At 55.8% G+C, this 13,963-nt stretch overlaps 6 protein-coding genes across 6 annotated transcripts; 5 read left to right on the top strand and 1 right to left on the bottom strand.

The window, feature by feature from the left end:
* Positions 1 to 1,664: 1,664 nt before the first annotated feature.
* Positions 1,665 to 2,612, top strand: PG998_011740 (NAD(P)-binding protein; the record flags this gene model as incomplete). The annotated part of the gene is made up of 2 exons (XM_066878556.1): positions 1,665 to 2,093; positions 2,163 to 2,612. The coding sequence occupies 2 exons, from the start codon at positions 1,665 to 1,667 to the stop codon at positions 2,610 to 2,612; spliced, it is 879 nt and encodes a 292-aa protein (XP_066727610.1).
* A 1,311-nt stretch (positions 2,613 to 3,923) lies between these two features.
* PG998_011739 (DnaJ domain-containing protein) lies at positions 3,924 to 5,753 on the top strand (the record flags this gene model as incomplete). Its single annotated transcript, XM_066878555.1, has 3 exons — positions 3,924 to 4,029; positions 4,146 to 5,485; positions 5,559 to 5,753. The coding sequence occupies 3 exons, from the start codon at positions 3,924 to 3,926 to the stop codon at positions 5,751 to 5,753; spliced, it is 1,641 nt and encodes a 546-aa protein (XP_066727609.1).
* A 316-nt stretch (positions 5,754 to 6,069) lies between these two features.
* PG998_011738 (glycosyltransferase family 50 protein) lies at positions 6,070 to 7,662 on the bottom strand (the record flags this gene model as incomplete). The annotated part of the gene is given in 3 exon segments (XM_066878554.1): positions 6,070 to 6,465; positions 6,569 to 6,913; positions 6,925 to 7,662. 3 exon segments carry the CDS (start codon positions 7,660 to 7,662, stop codon positions 6,070 to 6,072), a joined length of 1,479 nt encoding a protein of 492 aa, XP_066727608.1.
* A 703-nt stretch (positions 7,663 to 8,365) lies between these two features.
* PG998_011737 (translin-associated X) lies at positions 8,366 to 9,342 on the top strand (the record flags this gene model as incomplete). The annotated part of the gene is made up of 3 exons (XM_066878553.1): positions 8,366 to 8,595; positions 8,661 to 8,678; positions 8,748 to 9,342. The coding sequence occupies 3 exons, from the start codon at positions 8,366 to 8,368 to the stop codon at positions 9,340 to 9,342; spliced, it is 843 nt and encodes a 280-aa protein (XP_066727607.1).
* Positions 9,343 to 10,505: 1,163 nt separating this feature from the next.
* Positions 10,506 to 10,864, top strand: PG998_011736 (uncharacterized protein; the record flags this gene model as incomplete). Its single annotated transcript, XM_066878552.1, has 2 exons — positions 10,506 to 10,649; positions 10,727 to 10,864. The coding sequence occupies 2 exons, from the start codon at positions 10,506 to 10,508 to the stop codon at positions 10,862 to 10,864; spliced, it is 282 nt and encodes a 93-aa protein (XP_066727606.1).
* A 1,290-nt stretch (positions 10,865 to 12,154) lies between these two features.
* Positions 12,155 to 13,949, top strand: PG998_011735 (MFS general substrate transporter; the record flags this gene model as incomplete). Its single annotated transcript, XM_066878551.1, has 3 exons — positions 12,155 to 12,434; positions 12,494 to 12,741; positions 12,777 to 13,949. 3 exons carry the CDS (start codon positions 12,155 to 12,157, stop codon positions 13,947 to 13,949), a joined length of 1,701 nt encoding a protein of 566 aa, XP_066727605.1.
* Between the last annotated feature and the right edge of the window lie 14 nt (positions 13,950 to 13,963).

Here is a 13,963-nt window from a genome sequence, read left to right as displayed (position 1 = left end):
GCTCCTGGCGTCATCGACCAATCAGACAAGCCGGGCCTGCTGGAATAGCCAAATCCCTTGCGCCGTTGTCATTTCCCTACCACTTTCGGTTAAGCGCTGCGGGTGCGAAAGGGTGTGAAGGGTGTGTGTGTGTGCAGCTTTTGCCAGCTTTGCTTCTGTTGTTGACAGATTGATAGGAGTAGGAGATTGGGGATTGGGGAGTAAACGGCTGCGTGCATGATTCCACTGCCATGTCTACACGTGCTGTATTACTTGTTCGTGTGCTCACCCACACGGAATACGAATATTCGAGCAAATATGTCTACTGTTTTCCCTTCACGCAGCCCTACCCAGCTCGAAGTAATGCGACTAAGTTCAGCCTCGTATGTCTGCCTTTCACCATTGGCGGGTTCAGCTCTATCATGCACCTAAGGTTATTCTAGGTCTGTTTGGCATCGAGGTTAAAATGCAGGGCGGCTGGGAAAAGCACACCTGGCTGGACCCAGCTGAGAGAGAGCACCTTGCGAGCATCGTTTTGTTGGCATGTCACGTGGACGGCAGCAGACCGTTGGGCTGGATTATATAAAGGTGTCTATAGGAATGGATCCAGTCGAGAAAGAACAGATATCAACTAACTGCCGTATAACCCTTGTCCACCCTCACGAGTCTAGGCTGCTGTTCAATCCTTACACCGATATCCATTACTTGTCGCAGTTGAGGCATGCGACGCCACGGCTTCGAGGCACAGGAGACAGTTGACACTATGTTGCATGTACAATATCGCCTTGGATCATTGCATTGTATCGGGAGAGGCGTTTCAAAGCCCCTCGACTCCTCAACTCAATGGAGCAGTGATACTCTGTGTTCCTCACTGGTGACCGGGCTGGCCCAAAATCTGTGTTGGACAGCCCCACGCGGCGTCTCGTTCGTGGGCCGCCCAGTCCTTTAGGGGACCATCGCTGGCCGTTCTTTACTAGCTCCTGATCCGAGGGGGGCGAAGGGGGAGAAGACAAGACCATCTATCGATTCCAGTCAGGTACATTTCCAATTTACATTATTCAGCCAGACACCAGAACGGCTAGCAGCCAAATAGTCTATGTCGCTACCTGCCTCCATGGACTGTTATCCGCATGCTGGCTGCCAGAAGAACCGTTCACAAGCGCGGGCAGAACCATCTAGGCTGCTGTTACTAGCTGCTAGCCGTTCTATTAGGCTGAGCACCCGCTCGTGTAGCGATGCCCTCGAAAAAGGCCAGAAAAAAAGAACAAAGTCCATACGTGGGGGCTGTCACGGTCTTACTCGCTGACATGGAGCGAGGGTAGGTCGATATAGCAGTGCAAGCCAGCAAGTGACATGCAGGTGAGATGTAGGTACCCCGCCAGCTACCACTACTACACGACACATACTTTCCTTTCTCGCTGAAGGAGCGATACGAAAATCGATTATCCCTTCCGTCTCAGCTCAGCATGGAGGCGACCGTGTTACTGCTCCCCGTACTATTGTAACTGCATTCCCTCCACCCCCTGGTCACCCACCTCTCTATTTAAGTAAACCCGACACGTTCGCCGTCCACCGCTCAGCCCATTCGCCTTTTCTCTTACACTCACACTCATTCACCAATTCCCTGCCAAGATACCCCCATTCACGTTGATCTTCCTCCTTTTGCAAAACACAATACCGTAATCATGTCCAACAACAAGTTCCTGATCTGGGGTGGCAAGGGCTGGGTCGCCGGCCACCTTGAGGAGCTGCTCAAGAAGCAGGGCAAGGAGGTCTACACCACCACCGTCCGCATGGAAGACCGTGAGGCCGTCAAGGCCGAGCTCGAGAAGGTCAAGCCCACACACGTCCTCAACTGCGCCGGCTCCACCGGCCGCCCCAACGTCGACTGGTGCGAGGACAACAAGGAGGCGACGATGCGATCCAACGTCATTGGCACCATGAACCTGACCGACTGCTGCTTCCAAGCCGGCGTCCACTGCACCGTCTTCGCCACCGGCTGCATCTACCACTACGACGACGAGCACCCGATCGGCGGCAAGGGTTTCCTCGAGACCGACCTGGCCAACTTCAAGGGCAGCTTCTACTCGGAGACCAAGGGACACGTCGAGGAGGTATGTGCCCGATTGATTTGCTGATTTGGTATTACCTACAACAAGTGCTAACATTTTGCCTCTCCTCAGATCATGAAGTACTACACCAACTGCCTGATCCTCCGTCTGCGCATGCCCGTATCTGACGACCTCCACTCGCGCAACTTCGTCACCAAGATCAGCAAGTACGAGCGCGTCGTCGACATCCCCAACAGCAACACGATCCTGACGGACCTCCTGCCCGCCTCGATCCTCATGGCCGAGCACAACGACACGGGCGTCTACAACTTCACCAACCCCGGCGCCATCAGCCACAACGAGGTCCTCTCCCTCTTCAAGGAGATCGTGCGCCCCGAGTTCACGTGGAAGAACTTCTCGGTGGAGGAGCAGTCCAAGGTGATCAAGGCCGGCCGCAGCAACTGCATGCTCGACACGACCAAGCTGGAGAACAAGCTGAAGGAGTACAACTACACGGTGCCCGAGGTGCACGAGGCCTACCGCAAGTGCTTCGAGCGCATGAAGGCCAACGGCACCAAATAGGTGGGAGTTGCTCCGGAACGTATGTCAGCCCAGCTTAGTTGCGCCGAATGCATGCCAGTCCATCAAATGTCTTGAACGCTTTCTCAGGGTCCCCCCATGGAGGTGGGGCACTGCTACGTATGTTTGCATGTCACGGACGGGATGATCTCTAGGCTGGCAGCTTGCGCCACTCTTGACCTGGACTTGAACGGCAACTCAAAATTAGATACCAAAAAAGAACTCTGAATCCATGACTGTTTCGTGTGCATCGCTTTGTTGGTGTTGGTGTTGTTGTTGTTTTTCCTCCTGCAATCATATCGTGGGGAATGGGTAGTGTGTCTGTGTCGGTGAAGCTCGAGGTGGGGGGTTGTTTTGGGGGTGACATTGAACGGCATCTTTTCCGATCAGAGAGCACTGACTGGAAATCTGCTACCCCGCAGCTCGATCACAAGCAAGTACCTCAGTGCTGGGTTTTTCTCTTAGTGATGGGATCCAAGACGATGGGAGACTTCTGGCAAAGAGATCTTAATGCATTTGACCGTGTCAGCCCCTTTATTATACAGGAAGCCAGTAAACAACATACAAGACATGGGTAAAACCAGTGGGAAGGTGCCCAAGTGTTGTTGCTTAGTGCCCGGATACACACTTCATAGGGGCGCCCGACATTATTGAGTTTTAAGTGCCTGGGCAACCAAAAATAATTTCCACATGGCACAACATTCACAAAGGGCGGTTGAAACCAGGCAGCGCAGAACACAGCTGGCAATTTGCTCTCACGAATCCGATCTGGAATCGAGCATGACTTCGTCCAAACGTACCGTCGTCTCATTGGGGGAGATCTGGAAACCGTCGTTAGACTGGGTCTGCTGTCGTCATCGCTATAAGCCACCAGAAGAGTCGGCCATGCTGGCAGCAACAATATGTCAGCTGGGTTTACGTTGCCAGATCCGTGAGGCCACCCGGGGACACAAAGACGAAAAAGCACAGCGCCAAGTAAGGTTTCCCATGCGCAGTCAGGCAGTCTTACGTACCTCAGGAGGGAAAAAATCGGTACATAAACAATTAGGTAGCGGCTGGGGTGTCGTCAAATAGCGGCAACCACTGGCGGGGCAATTTGATTGTATTCATCAACTTTGCTGACTTTCCCAAAACCACGCGCGCCCAATCCTGAAATAAACCACTAAAGAGATCTATCATTCCCTCCACGTGCCCGGGAACCTCCTGATCTCTTTACCTATCGCCCAGCAGGCACCCATCTTTTCTAGAGACTACCCTTCTTACATCATCGGCCACACACACAGCACTTTGATTTCAGTATAGCAACTTACGGCCATGGTTGCCGACACTGCCTACTATGACGCCTTGGGCGTCCAGCCTACTGCGACCGATATCGAGATCAAGAAGGCCTATCGAAAACTCGCCATCATTCACCATCCTGGTATGCACACCCAAACCCTCGTTGAACCTGCTGCTTCACGTCATTCGGAGCGCTGTGATGCGATGCTTCTTCTGCCTCTGCAAACCAAACATGCTAACCCGCCCCGCCCACTGCAGACAAGAACCCTAACGACCCGACGGCGCACGAGAAGTTCCAGAACATCGGTGAAGCCTACCAAGTACTGTCAGATAAGGATCTCCGAGCCGCATATGACAAATACGGCAAGGATGCGTCCAAACCCAGCGAGGGTTTCGTCGACCCTGCCGAATTCTTCTCGAGCATCTTTGGCGGTGAAGCCTTCGTCGATTGGATCGGAGAGATCAGCTTGATGAAGGACTTGACCGCCACCATGGACATCACCATGACCGGCGAAGAGGCCGAGGCAGAAGCTGCGGCCGCCGAAGCAGCAGAAGCCGCCGCCGCTGCCGGCGACTCGGAGTTCCCAGGCACCGAGGAGGCGAAGAAGGAAAGTGCCGCTGCCGCTGCCGCCGCTGGTACCCCTAACACTACCGACGAGAAAGCCGCTCCGGGACCAGCGGCTGCTGCCCCGCCGACTGTGACGGTCGAGGACGAGAAGGCGAACTTGAAGGCCGCCGAAGCCGCCGCCGACAAAGAGACGTTTACCGAGCCACCGCCTGCCTATACGCAAACGGCCCCCGAGAGTTCCGCTGTGCCGCCGCGTGCCAAGTCACCGAGCACTTCAGGCACGTCGACGCCCTCACGGCACGCCATACCTATGCGACCGGCGCTCATGGACCGCCCGTCTGCCGATGATACCCACCTAGCCGGGCAGACGGAGGAGGAGAAGGAGCTTCGCAAGAAGGACAAGAAGAAGGGCCTTAGTAAGGAGCAACGGGAACAGCTGGCCGCCTACGAGCGTGAGCGCGCAAAGGTGCGCGAGGAGCGCGTGAAGACGCTCGCGCAGAAGCTGCTCGACCGTATCAGCGTGTGGACCGAGACAGACAAGGGCGCCGACGTGACCAAGGCCTTCCAGGAGAAGATCCGCATCGAAGTTGAGAACCTCAAGATGGAGTCGTTCGGCCTGGACATCCTGCACGCCATCGGACAGGTGTACCTGAGCAAGGGCACGGCCCTGCTTAAGAGCCAGAAGTTCTTGGGCATCGGCGGCTTCTTCAGCCGCATGCGCGACAAGGGCGCCCTGGTCAAGGACACATGGAACACCATCAGCAGCGCCATCGACGCCCAGCAGACCATGGAGGAGATGGCCCGCATGGAGCTCGAGGGTGGCGACGACTGGACCGACGAGAAGAAGTCCGAGTACGAGAGGCGCGTTACGGGCAAGATCCTCACGGCAGCGTGGCGGGGCTCCAAGTTCGAGATCCAGAGCGTGCTGCGCGAGGTCTGCGACTCGGTGCTCAACGACAAGAAGGTACCACTGCCCAAGAGACTGGAGCGCGCGGAAGCCCTGGTGTTGATCGCCGAGATATGTTCCAAGGTTCGTAACATCCTATTCTCCCACTTCCCCTACCATTCAGAATTTTCCTACTGACTCTCTGGACTGATTACAGGCGCAAAGAACGCCCGAAGAGGAGGGCGAATACATGGCCTTTGAGCAGTTGGTGGCCGAGGCTGCATTGAAGAAGGACAAGGATACCAAGAAGGGCAAGGGCAAGGAGAAGAAGCATAGCGCGACCGAAGCGGACGCTGCCGCAGCAACGGCGACGGCGGCTGAGCAGTCGAATCTTCCTCGGGAAAAGGCCTAGTCGGCGATTATAGTCATAGAATAAGCAAGTCTCTGTCGATCACCAGCGGAGATTTAAGTCGTTGATCTAAATGCCATAACCGCCTGTAATCGTAAATGTGGCTCATTCTTACATCGCTACCTATTGGCCTTGAAGTTACCAGCTATTCCATTCAGCTATCCTGCTCAATGCGTCCCAGCTATTCAGTAATGGCTAATATTTTCAGATTTACCACCAAGTCGTTGATCTTTATTACATGCCCTGCTCTTTGTGTTCTTAATATACACGAGATATGCTATTCCTTTTACATATACAAATCCTTGTAGCACTTCTCTCATTAGTTACTCCTTTTACTACCACTGCCACCCGCAGAAGACAACATTGACGACGAAGGAGACGGCGCTGCTGCCACTCCTTTAACACCACCACCGCCAATTTTCGAAGTACTGCCGCCGCTTATTGTTGTTGGCGTGGCAATTGTGGTGGTAGTTCCCATGTCGTTGATGATGAGGCCCAGGATCCAGCAGTTGACGAGGAAAAAGGCGAGCGAGGCCAGCCACAGACCCGGGGCGAAGGTGCTCCGGCCCAGGAACTCGAGGTTGAAGCCCTGCTGCAGCCACGCGGCCTGAGCGGCGACCCAGAGGCCCAACGCGGCGAGGCCGAGCCGGGGGCGGCGGGTCAGGGAGGAGTCGGGGAGGTACAGGGGGAGGAAGACCATGTACCAGAGGAAATACTGCAGTTTTTCAAGTTAGGGTTTTTTTTTGCACCCGATCAATAACGGCAAACAGTCCTGAGGGGAAAGGGGAAGTTAGTAGATGATGTGACGTGAGACGTACCTGGCTGGTGCACACTTTGTTGAAGGTCACGAACGCAAAGGTCTGCGCCAACATGGTGGCGGCGAGGTCCTTCTTGGCGCCCACGAGCGGGATCAGCACGACGCTGAGGAGCAGCTGCGGCACGAAGGCCACGCTCTCGATCCGGAAACCGCCCGCGCCCGAATCGCCGGCGGCGGCCGAGGCGAGGTACAGGAGCACGTTGTAGGGGCTGAAGTTGTGGCGGTGGTCGATGCGCGTCACGTGGTGCAGAAACGTGTGCTGCAGGAAGTCGTGGCCGTAGAGGGCGTACATGGCCAGGTTGAGCGCGGCGAAGGTGGCCAGGCTCACGAGGGTCAGGACGACGCGCTGGGGGTCACGAAGCGCTGCAGCCTAGCCAGCGGGCTGATCGTAGTATCTCTGCTGCTGTTGTTGCTGCTGCTTCCCGCCATCCGCTCCGCGTCCATCCACCACACGATGGCCGGCGCGTAGACGAAGGGGTAGATCTTGAAGTGGACGCCGAGCCCCAGCAGCAGGCCCGCGAGCACGACGCGGCGCTCGAGCACGGCCCAGAGCAGCGCGGCGACGAGCACGCCCAGCAGGCCCTCGGAGCTGCCGCGCGTGCTGATGGCGGCGACCATGGGGTTGAGCAGCCAGATGGCGCCCGCGTAGCGCAGGGCGCGGGGCCGCGCCAGCCCGCGGTGCCTCCGCAGCACGGCGACCAGCAGGTAGCCGGCCGCGAGGTCCGCCGCCGCGAACAGGACCTTGCCCCACGAGGCCCACAGCGCGCGCGGGCCCGGCAGCGACGCCGCCGCCGCCGGCGTCGTGGGCCAGAGCAGGTACGCGAGGAGCGGGGTGTAGCGGTAGGTTTCCCGGTCGTAGGGGCTGCCGCGCGGGACGAGACCGGACAGAAAAGAGGAGGGAGGGGAGGAAGAAGAAGAAGAAGGAAAGGTGAAACGCGCGGCGTCGGTGAAGACCAGGTAGTCGATGTCGGTGTACTTGACGGGGGAGTTGGCGTCTTGCCACAGCCCGTAGACGAGCAGGACGGCGCGCAGCAGGAAGGCGGCTGTGAAGACTAGCGTCGGGGAGGAGAAGACGGTGGAGAGGAGATTGGCCATGGCGAATGACGAGTCTTTGGTTAGGACCAGTGGCACGATCCCAATATTGAGGAAGTGTGGTTGTTCGACCCAGCACAAGGCAGATGCTGTCTCTGGCGCGCCTCTGGTTGAGTCTGGACAACTCAAGGCCTGGACCGTCGCAAGCACTGTATTATCCCGTGAGGAGATCGACTAGTTCCCGAAACCAGTCATTACGGCAGTATGTATTACTGGTATATGTTAGTGAGACAGACTTTATCAAGTGGCATTGGGCATTCATACTCATCGGTAATGTTATCCAGCTTATACAAGTTATCAAAACCTCCTTAAATCTGGCATCCGCGCGGCAGGTACATACTTGAAGTATACATGAGGAAAGTTGGCTCGGAGTTTCATCGGTTCATATGCCGACCTTTGGGTGGGGTCTGCTTACGTACACATCGCCTGCACCTTTCTGTTTGCACAGTGGTGATGCCTTTACGTCGTCCAGCTGCAACAAGACGCAACATGACTTGGCCTGGAATTTTCGACACAAACCGAAAGGACTTTCCATTCTGTCAAAGTACTTGATTTCTCTCTAGCATTTCAGGCCCATTTGTTGTTGTTATTCTTCCGACTTGTCTGTTTACCTGTGATTCTCTAACAACACACCAGGGCGTTTGACTAGCGCATACATCCCACTTGAAATCGTCGCCGGTACTTGGCGTTTTCCATTCCGCCCAGCATGGCTGAAGCTGCCATCCTCAAAACCCAAGACGACGACGATATGGCCGGCGTCAAAAGGGACTACAAAGGCAACCGCAAGGAGACCAATCCGGGCATGCCCAAGGATGTGGTTCGCAATGAGTACACAGACATGTTCGAGTCATTCCGGGACTCGTTAGACCAGCATCATGACCGCCGCCAGAAGATCGGCAAGGTCTCGCGAGATGTCACGGCCTTGAGCAAGAAGATGTGAGTTTTCTTTGAACGGCTCGACCACCTCACAATTCCCTGTGCTCTTACTGACTTTCTTCTAGCATCTTCTCGTTGCAGAGGTATGTTTGGTGTTTCGGTGCACCACCAAATTCCAGATCCTAGGTCACGGGACTAACTTATCACGGCAGAGTCCGGAAGCTCAACGAGCCCATCCCGCAGAACATCAGCTCCGAGATTGAGAAGCGCACCAAGGAGATCAAGGAGCTGCTCGCGACCATCGTGGACGACGTGGCCGGCCTGCGCCGCTACCAGTACTCGATGCCCGGCATCGAGGAGTTCGTCGAGGCCGTCTCGTTCGCGCACTACCTCGAGACGCAGACCCTCATCACGCCCGACCAGATGCAGGCGGCGCTCGGCGACGACGTGCCGATCCTCATCACGCCCGCCGACTACGTCTACGGCATCTTCGACCTGACGGGCGAGATGATGCGTTTCGCCACCGCCGTCACGGCCCTCTCCGGCGCCATGCCCAGCGGCTTCATGGGCGAGGAGGCCGACAGCGGACGCACCATCCTCGAGGATTTGCAGGAGACCTCGAGCATGCTGCAGATCGTGCCGCCCATCCCCGGCAAGGGCTGGAAGGACAAGAAGGCCGTCATGATTGAGCAGGTGGCCAAGGTCGAACGTGTCGGCTATGGCGTCCGCGTCCGAGGCAACGAACGCCCTAAGGGGGTGGGTTACGACTTCGACGTGGGAGAGGAAAAGGCACCGGTGATGGATTGATAGTGAGGTGTTGGAACATGTCCAAGCCAAGCCTGTAACTCTGAAAACACCATGTGTGGATTTGTCGCATGTTATTCGCAGAAAGGGAATGCCCATCAAGATGGTTGCTGTTGCACGGCCGGGATTGTTTTATTGAGTATTTGAGGACATGGTTAAAACACAAGAAAACTTGCTTGTACTTTACGAAATTAACTCCTTTTACGGTGCTTTCTTTTCTGTCCACCGCCCGCCTGGATCAGAGAGCGAGAAGCCGCTTTTGAAATGAGGTGACCATTTACCAAATGCTGAATTGGGATAGCACCTGGAGGGCAGTGGCAGTAGCTGGAGAGAGGTGGGAGATGGCTACTAGAGGGGGTGGTAGCCCGAGGGAGGTAGGGGCTTGTAGCCGCGAAGGGCGAAGTATTGCTAGTATTATCGTGCGATCAATTGGCTGGCCTCTGGAGTGCAGGAATTGCGATTTCAAAGAATCTGCAAGCATATTTACCTCAGTGGTTATTGTAGCCGCAGGTCCTAGAGAATTGAACATACACGGTGAATACCTCGTCTTTTCTCAAGTGACCAGATTATTGGGCCTGCTTAGCTGGCGGGAGAGGCAGCTAGTGGGATCCAGCTACACGATAGCACGCCATCGGGATGCGTCATTACTTTATCGGTTGAAGGAACCACATTAGGTTCGGATCGAGGGCCGGCTTGGACACATCAGATCTATGATGTCTTTTCCATTTGACCTTGGACCGTTTCTTCAAGACGAGAGAATATGGCAAAGTATGAAACTCGTACTCTTTCCGCACCCACCCATTATCAGACAAACGAAACCAGCAATATGACGGCTAAACAGGTAGTCTTTGATTATGCGAGCGAATGCGCCCTTCGCATCGCCAACTGCGGGGGAGACCGAGAGACAGAGAGAGTGTGAGACCGAGTCAGCCAATGGCGTATTGCACTTTGATGGGTTAAGTGGGGGATCGCAAAGCCACAAGACCCCCCTCGGCTCTGCACCACCCTTGCCTAGGAGTAATTACGTAGGATGCGCTTGGGATACACTGCATGCAGGAGGCAGGTAGGGGGGCTATTGTGCGATGGCGGCGCTTATCAAAGAATGAGGCTGGACGTTTGGGCTGCACTCGTGATCACCCTTGGCCAAGTGTGTGATGCGCGTCGTCATGTTAGCTGCCTCTTCCTCTCCCACACCACACGCAGAAGAAGCCGGTGTTATGGCCCAGATCCCGGGCGGCATCCGTCCGACACCCGTCCGACAACGGACTCCTCCCTACGTGCGCCATCCACCTAACGCTGACAGTTTCGAGGTCAGACGAGGAATGACACACCGGAAAGGCAGACCCGGCGTTGAGGGCCTCCATAGCCGGAGCTGATGTCCTTGCAGCAGCGTCGGGAAACTTCCGCCGCGTTGGGTCATTATGCTTGGGAAGAGTCACAGATCGAGGCACGGCAAACGGTCTGCTTCCCACGGCTTGAAGTTGCTGGTAACCTGAAGTCAATAAAACGTGATGATGGGTCTTAGCTAGCTAGCTATCAAAACCAAACGGTGGACGGACGGAAGACATCAAGTCGCAACATGGAAGAAATGTAATTGGTAATGAATGGCACGCAGTAGTAGCAGCAGCAGCGTATTCGGTGGACTCTCCCTAGCAGAGGTTAATGCACTGTCGTTTATCCCAGCATGAACCCTCGATTCGTGCTTGACCGTTTTTAAAGTGGACACTGCGGCCCTTCAGAAGCCAATGACTGATTTTTCTCTTTTTCTGGGGCCGAGCCGTCTCCAATCACGACAGGAGACTCGCAGTGGGCCATGGCTTCATTGGGGTTAAGCTGGATGGAAGCCGCAGCTGACGATCCAGTCTCCCTGCCACACTCGCGGCCTGGGCTGGGACTGGGACCAAACTGAGCAAGCCGAAGCCGAAGAAAGAAGGTTGGTCGCCTAGTGGGTGGTGACTCGTCAAAGGTTTTATCTTTCTTTTTCTTTGTCCAGACCGTTTGCTCGGTACTCTCTCTCTTGCAAGTATTCCTACCTGTCCAACAGCAGCATCTCGTGCTTTGGCTTCTCTTTCCCGCCGTTTCTTCGACTCGGTGGTTTTCTACGGATTTCTCATTTCAGCTACCACAAGCCCTTTCCAAGTGGCGGACCGTGACAATCCGAAGCTCATCGGTTCTGGCTGGGCGAAGCAGGGCGTTCTCACACGTCTCTCCCCATCTTTTAAGACTTTCTGGGGCACATATCAAAAAGATCGCCATGACGCAAGATCGAAATGGCCCAAAACTACCGGCCAAGCAACTGGCCATTCTGGGTAAGCTACACACGCATACACGTCTTGTTTCTTCCCACTTCATACGCAACGGCACCGCTCAAGGACCTTGACAAGTCTGCCATGAATGATGGCGATGGCTGAAGCTACGCATTCACCGCTCAATATCCGCTTTACCAATACTTTTCCTACCCCGCGTCATGGTGCTGTTTATACGATACCTCCATAGCTACCTGTTCATATCGTCTCACGACATAGCTGTTCTAGAGAGCTGTGGCGTACGAGAAAAAACGTTGGGAGAAGAAAAGAAGAGTCAAATGCAAGCTGCATCAATTCTTGTTCATTGCCTGGCTATGTGACTGCTGCATTACTAGTGTCGACGCACTCTCACCGTATTGAGACCACAGGATCTAGCATGTCGAGACGGAACAAGGACATGCTCAACTACGGACAGCATCGACGACCGGTCATAACCAGGTACTCACTCCCATTCGCTTCGTCATGCTAACTTGTGTATAGCCGTTGCACGCTTCGCTGAGCCTTTGGCCATGACCTCGGTCTTCCCCTATCTACCCGAGATGATAGCAAGCTTCGATGTCCCCGAGAAAGACGTGGCCAAATGGGCCGGCATGACCAGCGCCGTATTCTCCCTTGCCCAAAGTGTCACCGCTGTTCCGTGGGGTAGAGCATCCGATCGTTTCGGCAGGAAACCTATCATCTTGATTGGATTATTGTGTACCATGATCTGCTTTCTGATATGGGGTGTATCAACCAGTCTCGCCATGGCCATCACCGTCCGAGCCGTTCAAGGAGCAAGCAATGGAAATGGTCAGTACTCGCATGCGCCCAGTCCCACGATGTATGACTTCATGCTGACATATGTATAGTTGGTATTATCCGGACCATGGTGGCGGAGCTAGTTCCCGAGAAGGAGTTACAGCCCAGAGCATTTTCAATCATGCCCCTGGTATGGAGCGTAGGTTCCATCTTCGGACCGGCGTTTGGCGGGCTTTTCGCCAAACCTGCCCAGCAATTTCCGGCCATATTTGGGGACAGTACTTTCTTCAATCAGTATCCCTTTGCTTTACCGAACATGTTGGGTTCCGTGATATTTATGGTGTCTATGACCACCGGGGTACTGTTCTTGAGAGAGACTTTGGCGAGTAAAAGCACCTCCGCGACTGGGGTCTGGTACTTGGCGATCGCCTTACTGGTCCGTTCAAACGGAGCAAGCACCAGCGCCAACGAAGGTTTTCATTCCAGGACGATGAGGCCAGTGCTCCTTTACTCGGGGCCGATGTGATCCGCAAGCAACACCAAGACGCCGTCAACGCCAGGACCGAGAAGCCGATTCGCCCATCAATGAAGTCCGTCTTTTCACGCCAGTCGGTCATCACCTTGGCGGCCTACACTTTCCTTGCTCTTCACAGCGTAGCTTATGATCAGCTTCTTCCTGTGTTTCTCCATTACCGCCCTGAGAAGCATGATGCGTCCAACACACGTCTGCCCTTCTACTTCAGTGGCGGCTATGGTCTGGAGTCGGGCCGCATCGGCACGATCAACATGAGCTACGGCATCGTATGCGGACTTGTCCAATTCCTCCTCTTCCCGCCCCTTTGCTCGTACTTTGGCACCCTGAAGTGCTTCAGAGGCTGTGCGGTGGCCTTCCCCATCGTGTACCTGCTGACACCCTACACGGTGCTCATCGAGAACGCTTCACTGCGCTATACTGCGCTCGCTGCCGTCATGGTCCTGAAGGCCGGCGCCGTCATCATTGGGTTCCCTTGCACCACCATCCTGCTCACGAACAGCGCTAGCTCCCTCAGCATCCTTGGTACCCTCAACGGCTTCGCCACGACATTCAGCGGACTGGGCCGTGCGGCCGGCCCAGCGATGGCGGGCGCTGCCTTCTCCTGGGGCGTGAAGCGCGGCATCATCTCGGTGCCGTACTGGATCCTCGCGGCCATCGCGGCCGTGGGCGCGATCCCCGCCTGGTGGATCGTGGAAGGGGACGGGCCGTCCGGGGCCACGCCGCCGCCGAGCCACGAAGACTCCGAGGCCGAGGACAGCGACGGGACCGCCATCGCGGGGGATTCGGATCTCGATGACCCGACCACCAGGACGACGCGCTCGCAGCCGCGAAGCATCTCGTTTGGCAGCGACGGCCACAGGCGGCCGAGCGGCGAGACTCGGCGTTTGGACGCTCGCGAGCACGACTCGACGATACACGAGCCCAATGCTGGCGACGACTTGCCCCTTGTGGGGGAGCTGGAAGAGCAACCAGGGCATTGCGGCAGCGATGTCTGGCGGCTACGGAAGCATCGGCCAACGCGCGAACGCTAAGACTATATCGGATC

Source organism: Apiospora kogelbergensis, assembly GCF_038363985.1.
Source record: "Apiospora kogelbergensis strain CBS 113332 chromosome Unknown utg000007l_segment0_segment0, whole genome shotgun sequence".
Lineage (NCBI taxonomy): Eukaryota > Fungi > Ascomycota > Sordariomycetes > Amphisphaeriales > Apiosporaceae > Apiospora > Apiospora kogelbergensis.
This window is presented reverse-complemented; position numbering and strand designations above follow the sequence as displayed.